At 40.0% G+C, this 22,247-nt stretch overlaps 1 protein-coding gene across 5 annotated transcripts; it reads right to left on the bottom strand.

Moving 5' to 3' along the window:
- Window positions 1–125: 125 nt before the first annotated feature.
- On the bottom strand, window positions 126–22,211 carry U2AF1 (U2 small nuclear RNA auxiliary factor 1). 5 transcript variants are annotated; one of them, XM_039484345.1, is made up of 9 exons: window positions 22,005–22,207; window positions 17,795–17,882; window positions 14,722–14,752; window positions 14,039–14,105; window positions 8,891–8,940; window positions 7,798–7,896; window positions 5,920–6,053; window positions 5,352–5,444; window positions 126–3,354 (listed from the first exon to the last, which is right to left on the bottom strand). In XM_039484345.1, exons 2-9 carry the CDS (start codon window positions 17,839–17,841, stop codon window positions 3,180–3,182), a joined length of 696 nt encoding a protein of 231 aa, XP_039340279.1. In that variant the 5' UTR covers window positions 17,842–17,882; window positions 22,005–22,207; the 3' UTR covers window positions 126–3,179. The 5 variants fall into 5 exon arrangements, with proteins under 5 accessions (XP_039340279.1, XP_039340284.1, XP_039340271.1 ...); XM_039484350.1 differs by lacking the exon at window positions 22,005–22,207 and adding an exon at window positions 21,127–21,256; XM_039484337.1 differs by lacking the exon at window positions 14,722–14,752 and having other exon boundaries at window positions 22,005–22,211.
- Between the last annotated feature and the right edge of the window lie 36 nt (window positions 22,212–22,247).

Here is a 22,247-nt window from a genome sequence, read left to right as displayed (position 1 = left end):
TGAAAATAATGGTTTCGTTGACAGGTGGGGTGTTTAAAATTTTTAGCACCTGATAATCTTGCTGGCACAGTTTTAAAGAAAAGTGTCTGGTTTAAAAGAAGGGTTATGTTTCTATTACGTGCAGGTTATGTATCAAAAAAGCTTTATTTTGAACAAGTTCTCCATTTGGTTTTACAGTCTTAACATACATCATATTCATGGACAAGAAGCATTTTACAGAGGAATCAGATTTGAGACTAATACAAATAAGAGGAAGTCACTTGGAATTATGAGTTTATTTAAAATTAAACATATCCAGACATCAAAAGGTACCATATGCTGTCATTTACTTGAGATTAAGAAATTCCATGAGCTAAAAGTGATGTTTTTCCAACATAAGAAATCTTGACATTTGTAAATGGTCATCAGTAGGTACCTTTCAAAATTTTTTCCTTGTTCTACACTTTGTATATGGGGAGAGGGGGCTTAGAATAATAAAGTGAAGTTTCTCCATTTCCATTAATAAGCTTAAATAGCAGTTTTAAATGGCTTTGTGGAAGTGACATTTGTGCCAAATCCTTTTAAAAGTTCACATTGAACAATTTCACTAGTGTAGTATGCAGTATTACAGGTGAGGCTACAATGACAACTGAGTTTGTGATAGATTTGTGGTCTATGCTCTCACTAGTCAGGTTGTGGAAATGTACAAACTGTAAGCTTTTCTTCCTTGTGAAATTCAATGACATCCCCTGGCTTGCTATCAATGTCCCTGAATGCATATTTGAGTTATATTATTAATTCACAAGGCCACAAAATGATGCATTCAGTGGATTCCAATGAGAGGGAGAAAAATTTTGAAGTAAAATAAAGCAAAGCACAAGAAATTGTGCTCTTTGCAATTCACTTATGATGTGTACTAGTTTAGGTCTTGTTTACAAACAAAAGCTGTACCAGGCTAAAATTATTTAAATAAACTGGTACAAATAACTGTGTAGACACTGGTTTATATCAGTTTAGCTAGTTAGCATCAGGACTCTGTGGTGTAGACAAGGTCTTACACATGCTGTTTGCCACACAAAACGTAAGAAAATAATCCCTGATTTATTTGTAGACATTGCCTAAATGCACATGAATACTGTCTCTATCTTGCTGGATTTTGCAATCTAACTAGAAAGGGGTATTAAGTAACACAGAATGTCACTGAAGAGAAAATGGGTAAATCTTAACATGTACATTGAGGTGAATTAGAGGGCTAAGTTAACAATCTCAACCTCTCAATTGGTGGCAGGGCTACCCCCAGGTTTCAGCTCATTGTGGTATTGACACCCAAGGTCCTCGAAACATTGTTGAAGTCCTTGAGGTGACAGGAAGCCAGAACCCGATTTCTAGTGTACTGAAACATAGATCAAAGCCATCTTTACACATCATAATGGTACAGTAAGAGAAAAGCTTCTTTTGCTTTGCCATTAGCCTTTAAAACCAAGTTTCTGTATGTGCCGATTTCCCCCTAACCTGGTTAGCGAAGGCATTCTGCACAAATCTGGGAATAACTTAATTTTTATTTTGGCCCAAAAGTTCACCTTAAAGAAGTAAGATGTGTAAGATTTTCTGCTTCCCTCCTTCAGTATTCCCTAGTAGTAAATCACTATTTGCCACTTCCAAGTGCCAGCAAGTGCGGTCTTTTCTTATGTTTATCTTTTGGGGATAAAAAATAAAAACTGAAAGTTAGTTATTAGCCTGGCCCACAAAATGTCTATATCCACTGCATTTAGATAGAGCTATTCTTCAATCACTTTTAGGCAAGTTTGCATTAATACAAGGTTTTGAAAACACTAGTAGCATTAGTAAATTCCTCCCTTTCTGAAGATAAATAATTCCTGATGTACATAAAGTTATAACTGGTGGATACTTTCTGCAACCCATTATGCTATTTCATGAACTGATAAGCAGACCGGGATCCAAGTCTGATTATACATCTTCTAAAGTCAGCTACTGTACAAGTTATATAGCACTTAAGATGTTCCAGCAACTCATCAGTTAGAGGCTTTAGAGCTAGAAGAGGCACTGAATCCCATAAAATGTATTTTGCTTTATGAAGTACAGCTATGATTCACAGCTGCAATGAAGAATGTAGACAGCGTAAGCCTAAAAATATCTTAACTTAAGAATGTAATAAAATGCTCTTGTCCATTAGCTTTGCTATGCAAGTGCTTTATGTAGGAAAAGATGCTTTTAACTGACAGTAGATGTGAGCAACAGATGGAGAAGGTACAGTGTACTTTTCACTAGCGCCCAACTTACTCCTTATCCTGAATACTGATATGCTTTCAGTTACAGGACAGCCAATGGAACTTCAAGTAAAAAACCTTCCATGAAGGTGGATCTGATACTCAGATATTTTTTATACAGAACTCATCCTGCTGTATGGAGCATGAGCTTTTGCATGATAACTTGATGTTCTGTTCTAAGATACTGCATTCATAACTTTAGCCTGAATACTGCACTAGATACACTGTCCTTCTAAGGAATCACCTGAGGCAGGTAGGTGTGTGTGTGAAGAATAAAAAAAACCAAAACCCTTTAACTATGAATTCTGGCATAGCCAGGAGTAGCAACTCAACTACTCGAGGGCTTAGAGAATAGGCTTTAGATTTTACACCAATGAATTGGATTTATTGTAAATGCCACAGTCACAGTGCACAGACTTCTATTAACATACATATTTTTGCAACTTAGCATTTCTACTGAGTAAATAAATGCACTTTGCACAGCCTTCCTTTAAATGTGCCTAAACTAACCTAAATAAGCAGACAGAATAGCAGAAAAGGGAAACTTAAATTGTAACTGTCTCTTAAGCAATATAGCACTTTATCCATGTATATAATATACTATTTTATATTATATACACAGGCATGCACATTTTCCTTAACAGTTAATTCACACCTGAATGTAAAAACTTGCACCTCCTATACATTTGCCACCTTTACCGCAAGCATAGTTAATCCAGCTATTTGTCAAGAAAGAGGAATGACAGTTAAAAAAAGACTTCCCCCACAAGAAACAAGTTACACAAAGAATACTGTATCACTACAAATTTTTATTCAGAAGCCCATCTTTTTTAAAAAAAATCTCATTAGGAACTTGTTTGGTCAATTGACTACAACACTTTCTACCAGACACAATAGTAAAAATGGCATGGCTCAGAATCGACCAGATCTTTCACGATCTCTTGACCGCCTCCTATCACGTTCCCGTCCTCCTCCTCCTCCTCCTCCTCCACCGCCGCCTCCTCCTCCACCTCCACCACCACCACCTCCACGACCACGATCTCTGGATCTAGAACGACGTTCACGGGACCTTGACCTGGATCTATGCCTGCAAAAAAGCATTAAGATTGTAGTTCTTAAATATGGTGAAACAATGCGGCAATATTCTACAGAGTACCAAGGATCACTCATTCAAACGAAAACACTAGAAAAAGCAATAGAGTTTGAAATAAAGTAGTGATTAGGTACTTCCACCACCTAAGAGCCTAGCACTTTCAAGCCCACAAGGCCATCATTATAGAATTCTTCAGTTTTAGACAGTGAAGGGTCAGTATGTATAGTGAAAACTGTTACCTGCAGTCACTTGTCTGAATGGCCAGAAAAGGGTCAGTTCCCTGTAAGTACCCCTCTAAGTTAATTGCACTGTTACGCAGAACCAGTTAGAGCACTGTGAGAAGTCTTTTGTAGTCATTTACAGATTTAATGGTACACTACAAGTCTAAAGCCATAGGGACGGCTATATATAAAAAAAAGCCTAACAAATCAGGATTTTCCGTACTAAATTTCCCAAGTAGTATGAGATCAAAGCATTTTCCTCCTCTTCAGTCTCCACCTTCTCCATCACCAACATAGTAAGGCCAGTGAGCTGCAAGAGCCCAAAAATGCATCTCTGATGTCACAGCTACTCAGAGCTCCAGAGCCAGCCTCTTAGGGAGGAAGGTCACAAAAATATTTGAGAAGGATTTTGAAAAGCTTTAACAAGTCATTTCTATTACCAAATGGAAAATTATACATTTAAATTTTTTTTAAAGTTACGCTACTAAATATGAACTACAGAGTTTTTTATTTATAGGCATTGCTGTGGAGCTCAAAGTGGAACTGAGCAACTGTGTTTGCCTCAACTTGTGAATACACCAAATTTGTATTTCAGGGGAGTTTGGTGATCTAGGACATGAAAGAATGATGCATTCTGGTGTGTCACAGCAAAACTGTGTGGTGCTTTTTTTTTTGTTTTTGAGATAGGGTAGAAGTGTATATGTGTAAGGCAAAAGATGAAAAAGCAAGATCATTTGTGCTGAATGTTTACTTTGCCCCTTGTAATTTGGGACGTTTGGCACAAGTCTCATTTTGGTTACAATACTGGCAGGTCACCTTTAAATATACATAATCCATTCTTGAAAATCCATATTCATAATCTCACAAGAAAGGATGAGGAAGGCTTTTCAGAAAGAGAGGCCAAGCTCAAGTGTTTCTGACTAAGGGAAAAGAGGTCAGGAACCAGAAAAGTAACCATATGGCTCTTAAGTCAGCAGCACATCTTTTACAATATTATAATATTCTTAGTATAAATATATCCCTGACACTTTCAATTTAAAATTAAATAATACTTAATTTATCAGGAAAGCAGGAAACAATGCAATATGAACTTTTCACAATTAAGTTTACTCCTCCAATTCCCAAACTATTGCAAGACAATTCAACAGCATTTTTAGAAAAACATGAATGTTTGTGTTTGTGAAAGTGTTTAACTGATAATACTGGAAAGTGAAGTCCTATCAACAAAAGAGGTTTCATACTGACAGCAGCAATGCAACGTTCGCCAACGTGCCTAAATTAAGATAATCAGAAACCTTTTTGCCACTGCGTGGAACTCTATTGCCCATTCGATACACAGCATGCCTACCAAAGGGGAACAGTAGCACCAACGGATATGGAATTTTGTGATGTTGGCAACTGTCCACTAGCAATGGAACCAAGATCACCAACTCATCTAACACATGCACCAATCAGACATCACTTTCACTTTCCCAACATAGAATGGATATGAACTGATTGGAAACTCTGTACTTCACATTACTGACTCTCTCTGCCACCCTCCATTTTTGATTATTTTTAAAATTTGCCATAAAGCCAGATTAAGTCTTGAATATTTACAGAAGAGTCAGATCGCGATTCCACACCAGAACTGGATCAGGAGAGGAAAAAATGATTTAAACAACTTTCCTCAAAGTCCGATCCTATTCTTTATGTCTTCAAAAAGTTTAGGGAAAAAATCCCTAAATTATTTGCATCAGTTGGCTTTAAATTAAAAATATAAATGCTTACTTCTTACGACGACGTCCATATAATTCACGTCGTAATTCTCGGGAAATGGGCTTCAAATGCATAAAGTTACAGAAACCTCCTCGCGTACACTCTCTGTGGAGCAGAAGAAAATTACCACAAAGAAAGCATTTCCAATTTATACTCTTAGCTTTTCTTCTATATAAAACCTGTGGTCACGTTAACTGATCTGTGATTTTTTTAATGTAACATTAAACAATTTAAACATTAAATTGGGAAGCATGACTCTTGGTAAAATATCGTAATTGCCCTGAAGTCAGAGTTACACATGAGCATAATTTACATGGAATTACCTGTGTGCCTGGTGCACGAATGTCCAAAAGTGAAGAGAAAATTTTTGTAGAGATGAAGAGACTGAGTGCACATGGTGCTAAGGCATGTGAATTGAGCTTGCTCTAGAATCTAGATGTTAGTGTAGCTTTAAGTGTATTTTCTCTGAATGCATCGTTTGGAAATGCACTTGAGAAACCTTACACTCATGAAAAGCTTAACTTGGAGGTATCTCTAAGCTACTATAATAAATAAGCAGTAGCAAGTATCATTTCATTACCCCATTTCATACTGACGGCAACAAGCTTCTCTGAAGTCAGTCACAGGTGAAAGCTCAGCATGAATTGGCTGACCGTTAAACCAGCGATTGTTCAGATCAATCACAGCCTTTTCTGCATCTTCTTCACGACGAAACTGAGAAGAAAGTAAAATTAACATTCTCAAAATATTACATAAATGGTAATGTTTGATCTATTTTAATTCCCGGCTGGATATTTAACACATGCTCAAGGCCAGCAATAAAACTAGAAGCCCATTTTATATTCTATTTGCCCCTACTCTTAAATGGTGTTTTAATAAAACATATGTGGGTCCATTCAGTTTATTATTTAAGCAGTAACATTTTAAACATGAACAGTCAATCTGGAGAAGACTTAGTGGTTTCTCTTCAGACTAAATAATTTTGTTGAACATTAACATTCCATGTTTAAAAGACTACTTGGTCTTGCAGGCATTTGTAAGGAATATGAATTAAATATCATAACTTGCAAGTATATCAGAAAATCGTTATCTAACTCACTAGTTACTGGACAATTAGAGCTTAAAAGGAGGCTGTCAAGCATTTTAGACCATGAATTTGTGTTCTCTAAGAAGATTTGATAAACACTTAATTCAGAAGATTAAGTGCGCAATAACAAGGTTCTGGGAGATTTAAACCAATATCCCACCTTTCAGTGTTTACACTCCAAAACAATACACAGTGCTAATTACATAAGAACCAGAAAGCAAAACTGACTGGAAAATAAGCATGTGATAAATACTTTTCGAATTCCATCAATGATTGTGGTTAAGAAGGGTGTCAGGATAAATCTAGTAATACTTAAAATGGCTGTATGCATTTCACCAATTTTGTAAATGCCCAGTTACTCTCTCCTCCCCCTCTTCCCTTCAGGGTCAGGCTTGTACAAATGCCATTTCATTTAATCTGTTTTTTATACCTATTCCAGTTTGCATAATGATCTCACCAACATTATAAAAAAAAATCGTCTCAATGTTCAAGTTGAGCAAGGTGCAAAGAGCAGGCAAGTTATGACAGTTCTAATAAATTCAACTGCTAGCAAGATGGGTAAGAATTTTTAAAGTATGATTTTCATCTGATTGACCCCTTTAAGTGTACTATACTTCTAATTTTAAAGTTTAATACTGTAATGCGCAACAGTGTAAATATTCTATTTATTACGTTTCACAGGAAGAATATAAAACAAGCTAACAGTCTTGCAACATCTGAAAAAAACTGATTGGAATTTTATTTAAAAACGTTTACTTGTATTGTACTTTAACCAGTTGACACACAAATTAACACACAGTATGACAGTTCAGTATTTTTTACTTGAGTGGACTGAGCTGATCCTGGTCACAATTAAAGTCAAAACTGAACCCAGTTATTCTAGTCTTCTCCTTAAAACCATCTAGTGTGACTGTTCTGAGAGGCTTTAGAGGAATTGCAAGACATTCTGTGTAAATGGAAACTCCTCTCAAGTGCATTTGCTGAATACAACCAGGCCTTTCTCCAACAATGAAGTAATTAACATTTAATCGAGCAGGTCACAGTCACACTTGTAAGTCAACAATTTTATAGTTCACTGCTCTGAATTTCAATGCCCAAATGTAAATCAGACAACAGTTCATCTATGTGAAGTATCTTCACAACTAAAAAGGTGAGATCAAACTTTATGAAAACAAGACAGATTCAACTGTAAGGGGATGTATTGCCACTCTGCCTGGTTTGGATTCTAATCCATCCAAACACACAAACTCTCTCTCCAATGTACAGGTATTTACTTTCATAAAGGTGCCGCCATGTTTTGAAAATGTTAATTGTGTATATTAAAGAAAATTTGTATTCATGATGTATTGCAGAGGTGCTTTTGTATCTTACCTTTACATATACATTTCCAACTAGATGATCTCCAAGGTTATCACAAACGTTCATCTCCTCAACTTCACCATACTTTTCTTCCATTTCCGTGAAGACCTCCTAAATATAGAGAAATTTATTAAAAAAAACATATTGTGCAAATTAGATGGATTAAACATACCCACAAGACAATTAATCATTACTAAGCAGGAAGACTATTCTCTCTCCCAACACCCTTCATACATTTTTGTTCTAAGACTGTAAATTTCTGGGCAGGCACTGTATCAGCCTGTGTGCATGGACAATATTTAATACACTGAGTACTACAAGGATAAAGTAATTAACTACACAACTAAAAGGTAACTTTTCTTTATTTAGAAAATGAGATATACAAGACACTAAAGCCATGCCTTTTGGAAAGAAAAGCCAATCTTCCAGTCTACTACACTTAGGGTGACCAAATCTCCCGATTTTTGGGTCTCTCTTATATAGACTTCTATTACCCCCCCATCCCTTGGTCCAATTTTTCGAACTTTCTGTCTGGTCACCCTACACTTCAGTGTTAGCAAACAATTAATAAATTTTGAAGTATACTTTTTAACTCAACTGTGTGAGGAAAAGGCAGAATGGGAGACACACCAAAAATAGACCATACAGTATTTTGTTTTGAAAGGTAATCCAAGGTCTAATATAAACAATAGAGTTATATGTAAATTAAAGAGGGACTACAGCAGGGACTATATGTTTAATATGTAAAACTGAAGTTATACAAAAAATATCTAGACACTAACAGGATACACATTTCAGTCAAGCAATCAAATGTCTAATTTGTGTTTTCTCCCCTCTCCACCACCCTTCCCTGATCACTCCCAGAATCCAATCTTATTATCATTTAAACAGTACATTCTTTGGGGCAGGGAGTGTTTCTTGTAATGTGCATTTAAAGCCCTATTTATCAGAATTAGGGGTGGTAAATCTGAGAGAATTATAGTTTTCCTTTTTTGGTACCATCAAGGATTAGCTGGAGGGTTTATTTTTGTAATTTTTCTCTGCCACCAACTAAACTTTGCCTTTGAAGAATACAATACATTTTAAACAGTGAATTTCAACATACCTCAAAGAATTCATCATAATGTTCCTGCATTTCAACATCGCTCACAGCACCTGCAAATTCCAAGATTCGAACTGATTAGAATCAATATTTGAATGACAAGACTCTGAACATACTACAAAATATATTTTAGAGAACAGAAGTAGTCATTTACCGAAGCATAAGAGATGCTATGTAGTTAACCATTAAGGAGTATTAAAAATAACTGTGCGCAGCTTTCAGTCTCAAAAGAAAGGAATATCTCAGTATGTGATACTAATATGGTCAAATCAAGACAAGTTTTAATCAGCATCCAAATGGTACATGCCAAATTTAAGGGGAAAGGATTTACTTTGAAATGTGACTAATTAAATGTAGAACCCCACCCTCTATCTGCCAATGGTTTACCTACACAGAAGGCAAGTGCTTTGTCACGTTAACTATTTTAAAGCATGATTATTAAGATTTCTCTTCCTAAAGGCGGAGCTTTGCTTAAAGATGTTCACTCCTCCAGTATAAATACACTAGTTTGAGAAATCACTGATGTGATTAAAACTGCAGCTCATCGTGATCCATTGAATTTGTTCAGAATACAAGATACGCTTTTCTTGTTCCCTCAGTAGAGTGAAACCATGTGGCTTTGTGGTAGAAAGCATTTCTCCATTTTATTTTTAATGCCAATTTATCTTTCTGTAATACTGTAGAATGGTTTTTCTTTTGTTTTTTTTTAAATGCGAGAGAGGCTGGCCATATAGTCACATTAGATCATATTCATGCTCCTAGCTGGCCTTTGCAGTTGAGTGCTGCTTGCCTGCTGCTAAAAAACTAATGTAAATTAAAATTTTGCTCATTTTTCAAAGTATTAAGTATAACAAAATAAATTACAAGAGATATTTTCAGTTCTACACCATTTTACCATACATTTTATTTAATAAGTCATATACATTAAAGCCAGATTGATTAAATCTTCAGTTAAATGGCTTTATTACGATCAAGTAGAGTAGCTTTAAAATAGATGTGGCACTTCATGCAAGAACAACGTTTTAACCTTTAAAATGCAACACCATTGCTTTACTGAGCAAAACCTGCAATATGACAGGAGGAGGATCCAATAAAGCTATGTTTATTTGCCTCAGTCGCTGTGCAAAAATAGGTGCTCTGAACCCAGTCATTTCTGGATCACAGTGCAAATCATGCCATTTAGAGCAGCTTTTCATCTTTACTGAAAGATGCTTAATATTAACCAATCAAGCTACCTAATCTTCGTGGAACTATGGACAATTTTTCTCTATAAGGTTAAGGGACACTGGTCAAGTAGTTTAGACTCAAGATATTTGACCTTCCAGATTCAACGTTTGCTTTTCAAGAGACCCTTGCCTATGCAGCAATTTAAAAAAACTACCAAACATTTAGTCAACATTCACTACATAGAGATAGTTTAATAACTAACCATATTCCCAGGGCTGTGCCAACATCAACAATGATAGCACACTAACATCTGAGTGATTTAAAAAAACACATCAGTTTGGGCTCCACAGAAAGAAAGGGGCATGATCAAAGTTTACCAAATGGGAAAGGGCTGAAAACTGATACGGACATTCCAATGTCAAACTAAGATTATAAAAAGAAAAGTAAAGAAACTGGAAGTACTTGAGAGTTTCCCTCTAAGGTGGAAAGGGTAAGCATCATACACAGACTTCACAAACATTCAAGTTCCAGGGCTACCAGTGTCTGAACCTTGAGAAGCCCAACTACTAGATAAAATCAAGACTATTACTGGTCAAAATTAACATTAATCCTCTATGACAACAATGGAGAGGAAAACAGTAAAGCAACAACATTAAATAGCTACCCATTAAGAATATATGCAGTATTTAAATAGGGACAAAGCTGAAAAGATATGGGGAGGGTTTCAGCACACCCATTGATAAAATAGAGCTATAACTCTACCATACCCGGTATAGTTAGGCTCTGTTATACAATTACCCATCTATCAAGACAAACTAAAGTTTAAATATTAATATCAAACTCTAGTTTGGAGAATCTGTTTACCTAAAGGCTCCTGCAAACTCCAGGAGGGTCTGGGCAAATAAAGTCTAAACAGCTGCACAGCAAGCCAAGCAACTTTAATTCTGTGCAAATTAGTTACCAGCTCACTGAGAATTTAGCTGATGTGTAGGAAGTACCCAACATCCAACTGCATATTTTTAGCAATACACAGATAGTAACACCGTAAATGTCTATAACAAAAAGCCTACAGCCCAATAGAATTTTATAAACCCATACAAACTTCATAAGCAACATTCTACTTCTAAAGAAAAGCCCCGGTTTAACAACTGACATTAAGTGTCAAGTCGATCTAATCAAGTGCATTAGTTTTGTTATAAGATATGCTGTTTATACTAATCATATGAATCACATTTCACTCTGAAATTAGTATTTGATTTCATAAAATAGAATGTTGTCTAATTAAATGCTGGTAACCAGTGTTCCCTCTAATTGTTCCCACCCATGTGTGGAATGAATTTTGTTATGTTAACCAATATGGAGGTGATGTGCCACAACCGTCATTTTGGTGTACACAACAAAATTCATGTGGTGGGGTAGGGGCAAGGGGTTTGGAGAGTGAGAGGGGGCTCAGGGCTGGGGAAGAGGGTTGGGGTGCAGGGGTGTGAGGGCTCTGGGGTGGGGCCAGGGATGAGGGGTTTGGGGTGCAGGAGAATGCTCTGGGGCTACGGCAGGGAGAGTACTCCCCCCACAGCAGCACCAGTACTGGGGGGTGGGGAGAGGTGTCTCTCCCTGCGGCAGAAGTTCCAGGGCTCGGGCTGCAGGATAGGCGCCCCACCTCTGGCCCCTGCAGGTCCGGCCGGTGGTAGGTCAGGGAGGGGCACCCCGGCTGTGACAGGCCCGGGCTGAGGCTAGATTCAGGGCGTGGTGCCCTGTGACAGGCCAGGCCGCGCCGCCCTGGTTGCAACTGGGTATGGGCGCGCTGCCCTGGTTTGCGCCGTGCTGCCCAGATTCGGGCTGAGGTAGGGGAGCCCTGGCTGCAGCAGGTCCAGGTTATGGCATAGTTGGGACCATGGAGCCGCCCTGGCCTGGCAGGCTGGGGGCCGGGCAAGGTTGGGATCGAGGGAGGGTTGCCCCTCCACTGGGGAGGGTTCCCTGAGTGCCTGTGCTATGCTAAATAGGCTGCTGCATGGCCACGCAGGGAACTTAGCTGGTAACTAATCCAAACTAGTCTATGATCTAGTGGCTAAAAAAGTAATAACTGAACAAAACTTTAGCACCACATGCTCAATGTTCAATTTGTTATAAAATATTAGAAAAATAACACCCATCTTTTTAGTTCTAAAGCCCTTAAGATCTTTTTCTACTAGTGTCATTGGTTCAATTGTAATGACAGATCAGTAGTCACAAACTGACAATCTCAGTCATTTAACTTCTGTCATGATGCACAGTACGAGACTTTTTGCCCATTTCCTAACTACAGAAGAGTTAAGAAATTAGTTCATAACAATATCCAAACTGCTTCCTTTCCCCAAGTGTACTTTTAAAATTATTTCCTACTATGAAAATATGTAACTTAGGTCTGGAATTTGAATTTTCAAAGTAAGGGAGAATTTGCAACATGCACTTATCCAAAAGGACAGCTGCAGAAGAGTAGAATTTGTCAGTCTATATTTATCTTCCAAAGTAGTCACTAAATGGGAGCTGCATTATTAGCCTAGGACAAATATTTTTGCAAGCAGTCTTAAAGTTCCAAATTTGAGTGCTCTCAGCGTTAACATAATGATAGGAAACATGTTATGGATTAAGTTAATGTGTGACTGTCCTGCTTTTTGAGCAGTGAAGTCTAATGCATACCTTTAAAACATACAGCAAAAATATGTCTAGGATGCAGGCAAGTGACAGAGGGGAAGAAGGGGAAAAAGGAGACAGCAGTGGATCAAGACTGCTTTACAGGGGTTACCAATTCAACCACTTTTTGATATAATGGACAAGTATCCAATTTCTCCTAAGAAACAAATTCTTGTGTGTGGGGGGTGGGGAGGGTGTGAGAGAAAAGGACAAAAAATTGTTGACACATTTTATGAAGTGTGGGCAGTTTGATCCGTTAAACTAAAACGGTAGACCAGCTTAAGTCGACACTGAGCTCTGACAATCAAGCCCAGGGAACCAGTGAAGGAACTTGTATGAACTTACAGCGCAAACCGTCAGCAGACTGGGAAGAGTTTTGAGGGTTACGGTAAATGTTCAAGAGGGCAATGGTCTGAAATACAAAACGCAACAACTTTATATTATGGAAAAGAAATTTAACACGAAACTGGTTTCCTTTTGGTGATCGCTTTAGCCGAGTCTCAGTGCTGAAAGAGAGGTAGTTATTTTCTCCCAAGAGGAGAAATTTTCACTTAGCTGGTGACCTTTCTGAACCAACCTAACACTGTAAAGCAATAGAGATCTCATGATACTTGATTACTGTATTTTTACTTTAACAGTTACTTTGCTCACCTCCATTATAATTGAGGTGTTTACATGGGGTTCAATCAAAAAAAAGTTTCCAATATAATGAATGGTATCCAAGTGTCATAGTAACAGCTGTAACATGTAAGGTATCATCATACGCAGATGTTTGATTTTGGCCTTAGTGAACAATTAGTGAATAAAACAACCCCTCAAGACACATTAAAACCAGCATAGACTAATGTATAACACAGTAATCATGGTATAACATGAAATCTCCATTTCCTAAAGAAAGGAAAGGTGAAATAAAATGCACAATTTTGGGCAACTTACCGTACATCATAAATATACCTAAGTTTTCATATTATATCAAGAATTTGAGAAATGCTTGCAAAGTAATCCTTTAAAAAATGAATGCAAAAATAAGTGACAGGGCTTAACAGTTACAGGATGTAATGCTCATGCACTGTGCAAATGATTTTGAATCAAGGAAGTCCAATTAGTTTATCTTTTTATAAAAGTCACTTTCTGCACTTTATAAACACGTACATTTACCAAATTCTTGATATATGCGCAAGAAGAGTTCCATCACTTGTCCTGTTTGCAACAGCTTTATGTCAGCAGCTCAGAAGCCAACATTATTTTCTCATAATTATGAGTGGGCTCTTTAACACCATTCTTTAAAAAAATTTCTCCAACTGTGGGACTTACAGTGTGAGCCGTCAGCCGTCTGTGCACTGTTTTGGGGATTACGATAGATGTTTTGAATCAAGATGGTCTGCGGGGAAAAAAAATAAAAAGGGGATTCTACTGGCTGCTGTGCATATAACAGACAATTGCAAAGAGACAACTATTCATAAGATATTTCCTTTTGTATTTGCAGAGTCTCTTCTGAAACTGCATCCAAACCATCATATTATGAAAACAGTTTTAAATTAACCACCAAGAAAGAGCTGTGTTTGGTTTCCCTAGTGAACTGTCCCGAGTATATTTACTTAAACTGTTTATTTGAAGTAAGTGTATGACATCTTGTGTCAGAAGTACAATGTCACCTTGCACTTCAAGCTGCTCAGTTATGTAGATACCCAAATTTATCTTAATTTAAACCAAATTCATTATTGTAAGCCTAGAAAAGCTGCATTTGTTATCAGTGCACAGTACATAGCATGTGATGCTGTAAAGTCTTTAAACGGTTGCCTCAGATATCAAGTTTTTCAAATATCAACTAGATACCCCCTATTGTCTGATCAAGCAGTTTCTTGGTGAAATTTCTGTTTAAATAATATAATAGTTTTAAATGTTCACGTTTTCCGATCCTTCAATAAAGATCAATATCCTTTTAGCCCTTCTGCTTTTTACTTGAAGAATTAGACCAGGCAGGCTTGAAACCTTACATTTGTACCGTTCTTCTTAAAATCAAGTTGTCTGAAAAAACAAACCATGTTTAAGTTAGTAAACTAATATTACATAAAATTCCAATGTCCATATAACTGTAATCAGCTCAAAGAGATTCAGATTTAATTACTTAATATACAAGTTTAATGTTAGTTTGCATGAACTTTCATCCCCAATTTAATTTAACTGGTGCAACACTTGTTTTCTGATGCCACCAAGAGATTAAAACCTGTTAAGTTACATTTAAATCATATACTGATTTTACTAACACATCAACCAAACCAATACCTGCACCAGTGGTGGTAACACAATAAAATATAACCATGGCAATAGCTCTCTATTAATAAGATCTGTTCCTCAATTTTCTATCACAGCTGATTACCAATATTTGCACAAAGTCTTCCATAATCAAACTATTACACGTCAAATTCACTAGTGACATCACAATCCAGCTTGTGTGTCAAGTCCAATGCCACACATACACTAGACTATGACTTCACAACATGACCCTGTCAAGCCCAGCAGTTCACTTCAACTGACATCAGATAAACAAGGACTAAATTGCCAGAGAGAAAATTGCTGGTCCAGGTTAAGAAACAATTATTTTTAAACTCAGGTTTAAAAAGTGATTTCTGAAAACATGTTTAAGCCAGACAGCATGGATGGCAAGTATCCATTAGATGTGTTGTTATGGGAAATCAGTGAAAGAGTTAGGAATCGAACCCAAGTTTCCCTACAACTAGGCCTGAGCTAACCCACATATACTAAACAATAAATTTGTAATCATCTAGAGAATAGGGTTATAAGGAATAGCTAGCATGGATTTGTCAAGAACAAATCATGCCAAATCAACCTAATTTTTTCATCTTTAACAGGGTTACTGGAATGGTGGACGGCGGGAAGCAGCAGCTATGATGTATCTTGATTTTACTAACGTTTCTGATACAGCCCTGCATGGCATTCTCATAAGAAAACTACAGAAATGAGGCGAGGGCACACCTGGTTGAAAGACCATACTCAAAGAGTAGTTATAAGTGGTTCACTGTCAAACTAGGAGGGCATATCCAGTGGGGTACCTCAGGAGTTAGTCCTGGATCTAGTACTATTTAACATTTTCATTCATGACTTCGATAATGGAGTGGAGAATATGCTTTAAAGTTTACAGATAACATCAAGGTTGGGGGAGTTGCAAGCACTTTGGAAGACAGGATTAGAATTCAAAAAACCTGGACAAATTGGAGAACTGGTCTGAACTCAACAAGAGGAAATGTAACAAAGACAAGTACTTCACTTGGGAAGGAAAAATCAAATGCACAACTACAAAATGGGGAAAACTGGGTAGATGGTATAGCTGTTGAGACGGATGGAGGTTATAGTGGATCACAAATTGAATATGACTCAACAGTTGCGAAAAACAGCCATGAAAAAGGCTAATATTCTGGGGTGTACGAACAGGAGTGTCAAATATGTCAGACATAGGAGGTAACTGTCCCACTTCACTTGGCACTGTTGAGGTCTCAGCTGGAATACTGCGTCCAGCTCTGGGTGCTACAGTATAGGAATTGTGTACAAACTGGAGAGAGTCCATAGGTGAACAACCGAAGTGATAAAAAGTTTAGAAAGCTGACATCTGAGGAAAACGGTCAAGAAACACTGGGCATGTTTAGTTTTGAGAAAAGAAGACTGAGGGGGGACCTGAAATCAGTCTTCAAATATGTGAAGGGCTGTTACAAAGTGGAATAAGATCAACTTTTCTCCATGTCTCTGGTAGGACAAGTAGTAATGGGCTTAATCTGTAGCAAGGGAGATTTAGGTTCAGTATTAGCAAATACTTTCTAACTATAAGGGTAGTTAAACTCTGGAATAGGCTTCCAAGAGGTTGTGGAATCCCATTCATTGGATGTTTTTAAGAACAGATTTGACAAACACCTGTCAGGGATGGTCTAAAATTTATGTGGTCCTCCCTCAGCACAGGGAGCTGGACTTGACTTCCTCAGGTCCCTTCCAGCCCTACATTTCTATGAATCCATATTGTAATATTAAAACATTTTTTAAAAATACATGGTTTCTGACCACTCTCATTAGCATAGTTATGTTTGCAAGAGGAATTTTAAAGCAGCTTCTTAAAAGGGGAGAATTCTATTGTAGATGAGATTTTAGAAGTGGTCCCTCCAGGTCACGGTTGAGGCATATTAGCAAGGCACTTCCACTGTTGCATATACTGCATTTCTGTGGGTAAATAGCTGGAAATGCAGGAGCTTTCCTAACCACTAGAAATGAGAAATCATCTCTTTACCTGCATATCTTGACAATCAGCCATGATAGAAAACAAAGTAAACGTAAGTTGGAATTCAAATGTGGAAGTTTTCTAGGAGCCTGGAAGATGTTCTTTGAGAGAACTGTAGTGCTAATAAATCAAAAATACATGTTAACCAATGCCCCTCTCTTTTTAGCCTATATCCACTCCTCATTTCACAGGTAACATTTAACCGTCTACAGACTGGATAATATGTAGAGCCAATTGTATATCCTTAAGCAGCTAAGGTAGAGAAGCAATCCTTCCACACCCAATGGGCTAAGCAAGTGACCGCTAACACTTTTAGCCTAGGCCAAAGATCATGAAGGAGCGGGGGAATCTCTTCTGACCATGTCAGCTAAGGAAGCAAATTTGCTGTAAAAATAAAATAAATAAATAAATCTTGGAAGTTCTGACATTTGGGATGGGTAGAACATGCTGTCACTGTTTGTGATGTAATCAATCTAGGATGGTTTAAGTGCCTAAACATCTCTGAGAAAGCACACACCTTACAGTTAGCACTGTCTGGTCTCTACTACAGACAAGCTTACAACAGCATTGCTCCCTGCAACCATTAGGGAGATAGGAGACCACCATAAATGCTCGGAGAGGAAAATGGAGGAAAAAAACAGTCCCTCCCCAGGAAAAAAAAAAACATACGAAAGTTGTTTGGCCTCAATTAATTCTGGATAATTATTCAGTTAATTATTCATCTGAAGTGCTCAGAACCTACATTTAAAGAGATATGTACATAAATTCTACAAGAGGGAACAAACCTGGCTAAATGTTGGTTTATTGTGCAATCGAGAACATCTGTCCCCATGACGGCAAGCTCCAATTTTGAAATAAAATGAACAGTTGACTCTGCAAGTAAAAAACAAGAGATAATTAGTCTATGGAAATACAAGGCAAGAGAATATGAATACACAATTAGCATTTAACATAAATGCACCCTATCAACTTAACTTTAATGCACAATTACATACATCAATCAAATCAATAAAGTCCAAGACAGTAATGGGACTGGTTAGTTTATACTGATTCCCCCTCATCCATGACCTGAGAGATCTGCTGAACTCCAGGACAATCAAAAGCACACAGAGCAGCTGCAATCTAAAGTACTTAAGTGTACTTATTCAGTACCTTATTGTTACATTCAGCATCAGTCAGTGGGAAAATATTCTCACCTGTAACCACTATTGTTTCCATTTGTTTCTCCTCCTTCCTCATCCTTTCATTTCTCCCCTTCCTCTCTCTCTCTTCATTCAGGCAAGCCCCAAATCTTTCCTCCCTCTCAGTCAGCTTCAGTCCCATCCCACCAGCTAAAACAGTCAACAGTTAAATAGTTGACACTTAAGGGATGTCTACACTGCAGCTGGGAGGTGTGATTCCCAGCACAGGAAGACAGACTCCACTATCTTAGCTCCCCACTCCACACAGTTCAATGCCCTGCTGACTCCCAATGAAACATACAAACTGAACACATAGTGTTTCTAATTTCACAAATGCAAACTGCTAGACAGAGCCTTGACTATCTCTCTTTATAATCAAGAGGTAATTTGTACCACAGTAGCATAAACTGCCCATGAACCAATGAGAACAGGACTTATTTACCTTGGTTATAAAAAGTAATCACAGGCACTAGATAATACAGACAGCAAAGAGTGAAAACTGCCAATAAGGGCTATATGCATACACAAAGTATATAACCTTGCTTTTATCTAAATTTACTTTTCTTTATCCATACACTCACAATTTACAATAATTCCTTCACATTTCCTTTTGTAGAGCTGAAAAGGAAACCAACTTGTTTACTGGCTATGTCCCCACTGTCCCCTTCCCCCCAACCTTAACTGTGGTATGTTTAGTACAGTAACTAAAAAGCAGAACTTAAATAATTGGTAAATTTCACATTGTAGCTCCAGCGGCAAAGAACACACAGAGGAACAGAGTGAAAAGCACTTAATTCTAATGGGCTGTGCATAACACATGTTGCATGTTGACACCAATGATTGTAATAAATTCCACTTTGCAGTCACAATTACAGGCATGGAAAAAATCTGAAAGGTGTTCAAGTGTATATTTGGGCTTCTAGGCAGCAACTTCTATCACCAGATCACAGCATGAAACAGTCCACACACATTAAAGATTATATTCTAATTCACACCTGGCCTACACCTAGAATTTAGGTTGATTTAGCACAAAACTTTTCACAGCCCTGAGCAATGTAGCTACGTTGACTTAACCCCCACTGTAATCACAGATGGGAGAATTCTTCCATCAACCCACCCATGCCTCTCAAGTTTGGTCTACAGTGGCTCTCGACCTTTCCAAACTATGGTACCCCTTTCAGGACTCTGATTTGTTTTGTGAACCCCCAAATTTCACCTCACTTAAAAACTGTTTACAAAATTAGACAAAAATACAGAAGTGTCACAGCACACTATTACTGACAAATTGCATACTTTCTCATTTTGTCTGTATTAAATTGTAGTTTGTACTGACTTCGCTAGTGCTTTTTATATAGCCTGTTGTAAAACTAGGAAAATATGTAGACGACTTGATGTACTCCCTGGAAGACCACTGCATACCCCCAGTGGTATGTGTTTCCCTGGTTGAGAACCACCAATCTACACTAGCAACTTATGTTGGTATAACTACGTGGCTCAGGGGTGTAGAAAACCCACAACCCTGAGTAACAGAGTTATACCAACCTAACTTCCTATGCACTATGTTGATGGGAGGACATTTCCTGTTGAGACAGTTACCGCCCTCTTGTGGTGGATTACCTACACCAACAGGAGAAGACCCCTCCCATCACTGTAGGTAGCATCTTCACTAAAGTGCTCCAGTAGTACAGCTGCATCAGTGCAGTTGTGCTGCTGCAACATTTTACGTGTAGACAACCCTCAGAGATGGATATATTACAGCAGTGGTCTCCAAATTTTTTATGCACAAGATCACTTTTTGAATTTAAGATCAACTCCACCCCTTCCCTGAGGCCCTGCTCACTCCATTCCCCCCGCCCCCCGTCATTCGCTCTCCCCCACCCTCACTCACTTTCACTGGGATGGGGCAGGGGGTTGGGGTGTGGAAGGGGATGCAGGCTCTGGGCTGGGGCCATGGGATTTGGAGTGTGGGAGGGAGCTCCAGGCTGAGCCTGGGGCAGGGGGTTGGGGTGCAGGAGTGAGGGGTGCAAGCTCTGGGAGGAAGTCTGGGTGCAGGAGGGGCTCCAGGCTGGGGGTTAGGGTGCAAAAGAGGGTGTGAGGTGCAGGGTCTGGCTGGGAGGCGCTTACCACAGGCAGCAGTGCAGCAGGGGTCAAGCAGGCTGCCTGCCTGCCCTGGCCCCATCCCACTCCCGGAAGTGGCTGGCTACACCGGCCCCTTCCTCCACGGCAAAAGAAAGATATGCCAGCAGCCAGCCACTTCCAGAAGCAGTGTGGGGCCACGGCAGGCTGCTGCACCGCCGGACTTTTAGAGGCCCAGAGATCATGATCAACTGGCAGAGGCTCCAGGATTGACCAGTTGATCACGATCAAAGGGTTGGTGACCACTATATAACTGCGATGGAAAAACCTCTTCCATTGCTATAGTATGTGTCTACACTATAGCAGTACTTGTAGTGTAGACATACCTTCAGATGCATGTCTCAGAAAGAAAAGAAAACAGAGTACTGAGTTCACTCCAAATCCAAAGCTAAAAACCAAACTACAAAACCTCTAATAATTCATAATAACCTCAACAATTTCAACTCAATGACCATTTCAAAGTTTCATTTTCAATTCTCCTCACTGAGGATGAATGGGACTGATGGGCGGGGGTAGGGGAGCGAATCATGCGCAGTCCCTAAAGGGATCAAAAATGTTCGCATGATTAGCATCAATCCATTCCATCAAGTAGGCAGCAACATTAGGAAAATTCAAAAGCCACATACCCTCATTTTCTGACAAAAGGTTGACCACCATGAGCCATCAAAAATCCACTGAGGCAATGACAGAATCAAGGGCATCACCCATTTCTATAGAACCTAAGCTTGTTTTTAAAAGCAAAGCAAAACAAACAAGCAAAACTGCAGACCCTCGAGTTTGCAAAAATGAATCTTCCAGACCTCAATCAAGTGTAAAGAGGATACACCAGCGCTCCTGACTGAGCACAGCAACGGCCCCAGGGCCTTTACTGATCAGAGCTTCACGAGCAGCAAAACGACAGCAGAGTCGGGAGGGTCGTTTTCGCCATTGTAACCCAGAGCGGCAGGACCTGGATTTACGCGGCCTCAGGGTGTCGAGGAGGCGGCGGCTCTAGAGAGGGCGGCGCGGGGAAGGGAGCTCCTAGCCTGAGCAGACTTTGAAAGGAGCCCGGGGGGGAGGGGCTTCTGGGCCCCATCCCCAATTGTTCACGGCTCCAAACCGGGACACGAGGACGCGCGCGCCCGCAGCACGACGGCAGCCGCTGACCGCCAGGGGGAGCGCGGGAGAGCACGTGGGGCGCCGCTCCGCGCGCAGAGTGCCTCCCCCCGCCCCGAATGCGGAGGTGTCCGGGCCGGCTCCCCATGGGGAGCGTCGAACAAGCGCGTGGAAAGGCTCTGCGCGCGCAGCCCGCTTGGCATAGGGACAGTTAGCGCCGTTCCCCCACACGGCGGTTACCCACAGCGCGCGCGGGCCTGGTCTCTGGAAGGCAGCGCGCGCCGCCCAGTTTCCTCTCCCACCCACAGGAGGGAGCGCGCGCGCCGCCACGTTCCATTCACCAAGGCCGCTCCGCCTGCCCCAGGACGGGAAGCAATAAACTGCGGCGGCGGCGGCTCCACAAGCTGGGCGCGCGCACGCGCGCTCCATGGCGCGAGAACCCGGAGGGGGAGGGGAAGACTCCGCGTTGAAACCCATTATGTGACCAGGCCGCCCGAGCCCGACCCCCGCCATCTCTCCCCTGCAGGGTACCCGGAGCGCTGGGCCGCCGCCGGTGGCGCGGCTACGGGCACAGGGCACTCACTTGTCCTTCTCTGTGCCGAAGATGGAGGCCAGATACTCCGCCATCTCCCACCACCGACCGACCGCCGGAGAGGCCCCGGCGCCGATTGAGCGCGTCACAGCTTCGCGCCGGAAACACTCCGCCCCGCCCACCGCCTTCCAGCCACTGACCAGAGCATGGGGGAGGGGGTTGCTGCCATCTGCGCGTGCGCCCCCACCGGCACACCCACTTCCCTTCGGCGGGGGGGGGAGGGGCTCAGATTCA

The sequence above is a fragment of the Mauremys reevesii genome, linkage group 1 (assembly GCF_016161935.1).
Source record: "Mauremys reevesii isolate NIE-2019 linkage group 1, ASM1616193v1, whole genome shotgun sequence".
Lineage (NCBI taxonomy): Eukaryota > Metazoa > Chordata > Testudines > Geoemydidae > Mauremys > Mauremys reevesii.
This window is presented reverse-complemented; position numbering and strand designations above follow the sequence as displayed.

Coding starts and splice junctions, on each gene's coding strand:
- U2AF1 (XM_039484337.1), bottom strand. CDS start 22,048: ATGGCGGAGTATCTGGCCTCCATCTTCGGCACAGAGAAGGACAA. Junction 8,941..14,038: donor GACGGCTGACGGCTCACACT/GTAAGTCCCACA, acceptor TGGAATTTGCAG/GTGCTGTGAGCGATGTTGAA. Junction 6,054..7,797: donor TTGGAAATGTATATGTAAAG/GTAAGATACAAA, acceptor CTTTCTTCTCAG/TTTCGTCGTGAAGAAGATGC.